Genomic DNA, 1,808 nt, shown 5'->3' on the forward strand with positions numbered 1-1,808 from the left:
CTTCCTCCTCCTGTACCCCCTTCAACCCACCCCAGCTCCACTTCATCCCAATCACTCCATCGAAGTCACTCCCAGTCCTATGCTGAGCTCCCCCAAACTCTTAAGAGCCTTTGATGTTTCTTCTTGCTCCAAACGTTCCTCGTTCCTCACGGGGCTTCTGCTCACCACACGGCCCCGCCTCTCCCTCCTTCTCCATCATCTTTGCTAGATGGTTCTGCCCTCCCTGACTTCTAATGCTACCGTGTCCCGTGACTCAGCCCTGAGTTGTCCTCTCGCATCTACCGTCTCCTGTCATGCCCCGGGTGTCCTCACTTCGTCCCATGGCTTGAAATCATCCTAGACACTGTCAACTCCCGAATTTTCACCGTCAGCCAGTGCACCTCCTCGGAATTCCAGACTCATGGGCCCGACTTCCTACTCAGCATCTCCCTTGCTTTTCTTTTTTTTTTCTTTTTTTTTTTTTTTTTTTAGCATCTAAGTTTTTATTAACATGAATTTTTAAAAACAAGCATCCATTACCAGTGTGGGAGGGTGAGGCTGGGAGAGGAGGGTAGGGCAGGGGGAAGGAATTCTGCTCTATTGGTAATAAAGTTCCAAGTTCATCCCATCGTGGATTTCATAGTCCCCCAGAGACACGTGGTCCTTAAAAATCGTGTACCACTTCTTAAGGACAATCTTGTTCCAACAGGTGCCAGTTTGGGCTGCGATGAGCTTCTTAAGGTCCCCGATGGTGTCATCGGTGTTGCATTTAACGCGGACTTTCTTCCCCAGGCGGTCGTTGCAAACAACCTCGATCATCCTGGTTGGAGCTCGAATAGCCTCAAGTCTTCCGACGCCACAACCTCCAACCTCCCTTGCTTTTCTAATAGTCGTGTCAACTTAACATGTTCCAAATCTCGATCCCCCCCACACCTGCTCCTACCATCTCAGTAATGGGCTCCACCACTCACCTCCATGTGTCACCTTTGATTCCTCTATTTCTCTCACGTCTACACCCAGCCCGTTGTTGGTACCACCTTCAAAATACAGCTATTTCTCAGTGCCCTACTCCAAGTACCAAGTACCACCAACTCTGGTAGGATTCCTGTAACAGCCTCCAAATTAGACATTTTCATACCACCCTTATCCTCTACGGTTGGCCCAAATCCAACTTCAAAGCGTAAGTTAGACGACATCACTCCTCTGTCCAAAATCCTTCAATGACTTCTTAACACACAGAATTAGATCAAAATACCTAAACATGGCCTCAGAATAAATATATTCAAAATACCCAGATTAATAACTGTTAGAGGAATACATACCTATAAATGTTTCTATATAAATCAAAAATTTTAAGTACATTTCCTTTTATTTTCTAAATGAACCAAACTATATCTATTTATCTGTATAATAAAACTGCTTACAAAATATATGTCATAATACAGCATTCAACAAATCGGTCTAATATTCTAAGTCATTTATTGGTTTTCAGAAATTATTGGTATGATCTTTATTTGATATATTCTCACCAATTGAATGATGACCCTATTGGAGCTATGATTTGGTATAGGGAAATGTATCAAACTCTTCCAGTAACTTCCCCATTAAATCAATAGCCACTTGGTAACTTGTAGTCTCAAAATAGAGAATTTTTCTTAATAGCAACAATATTGTTTATGGCAATGAATCATCCCTGAGCTTCTGGTGACCTAAGAGCAATTATATTAAATTTTTTTCTGAGGTTGTTACATATTCAGCACCTTCTTATTGGCTGAGCCACAGAAGTCTTTTCTGGAATGCCGTGCTTAGTTAGGTAGAGCCCAATCTTT

The 1,808-nt window shown here is 42.8% G+C and overlaps 1 protein-coding gene across 1 annotated transcript; it reads right to left on the minus strand.

Moving 5' to 3' along the window:
- Positions 1-464: 464 nt before the first annotated feature.
- Positions 465-846, minus strand: LOC134363331 (ubiquitin-like protein 5). The gene has a single exon (XM_063078930.1). The coding sequence runs from the start codon at positions 796-798 to the stop codon at positions 577-579; it is 222 nt and encodes a 73-aa protein (XP_062935000.1). The 5' UTR covers positions 799-846; the 3' UTR covers positions 465-576.
- Positions 847-1,808: the final 962 nt, after the last annotated feature.

This window comes from Cynocephalus volans, chromosome 14, assembly GCF_027409185.1.
Source record: "Cynocephalus volans isolate mCynVol1 chromosome 14, mCynVol1.pri, whole genome shotgun sequence".
NCBI lineage: Eukaryota > Metazoa > Chordata > Mammalia > Dermoptera > Cynocephalidae > Cynocephalus > Cynocephalus volans.

Excerpts from the sequence above, each read along its gene's own strand:
- LOC134363331 (XM_063078930.1), bottom strand. The coding sequence starts at position 798 with ATGATCGAGGTTGTTTGCAACGACCGCCTGGGGAAGAAAGTCCGCGTT.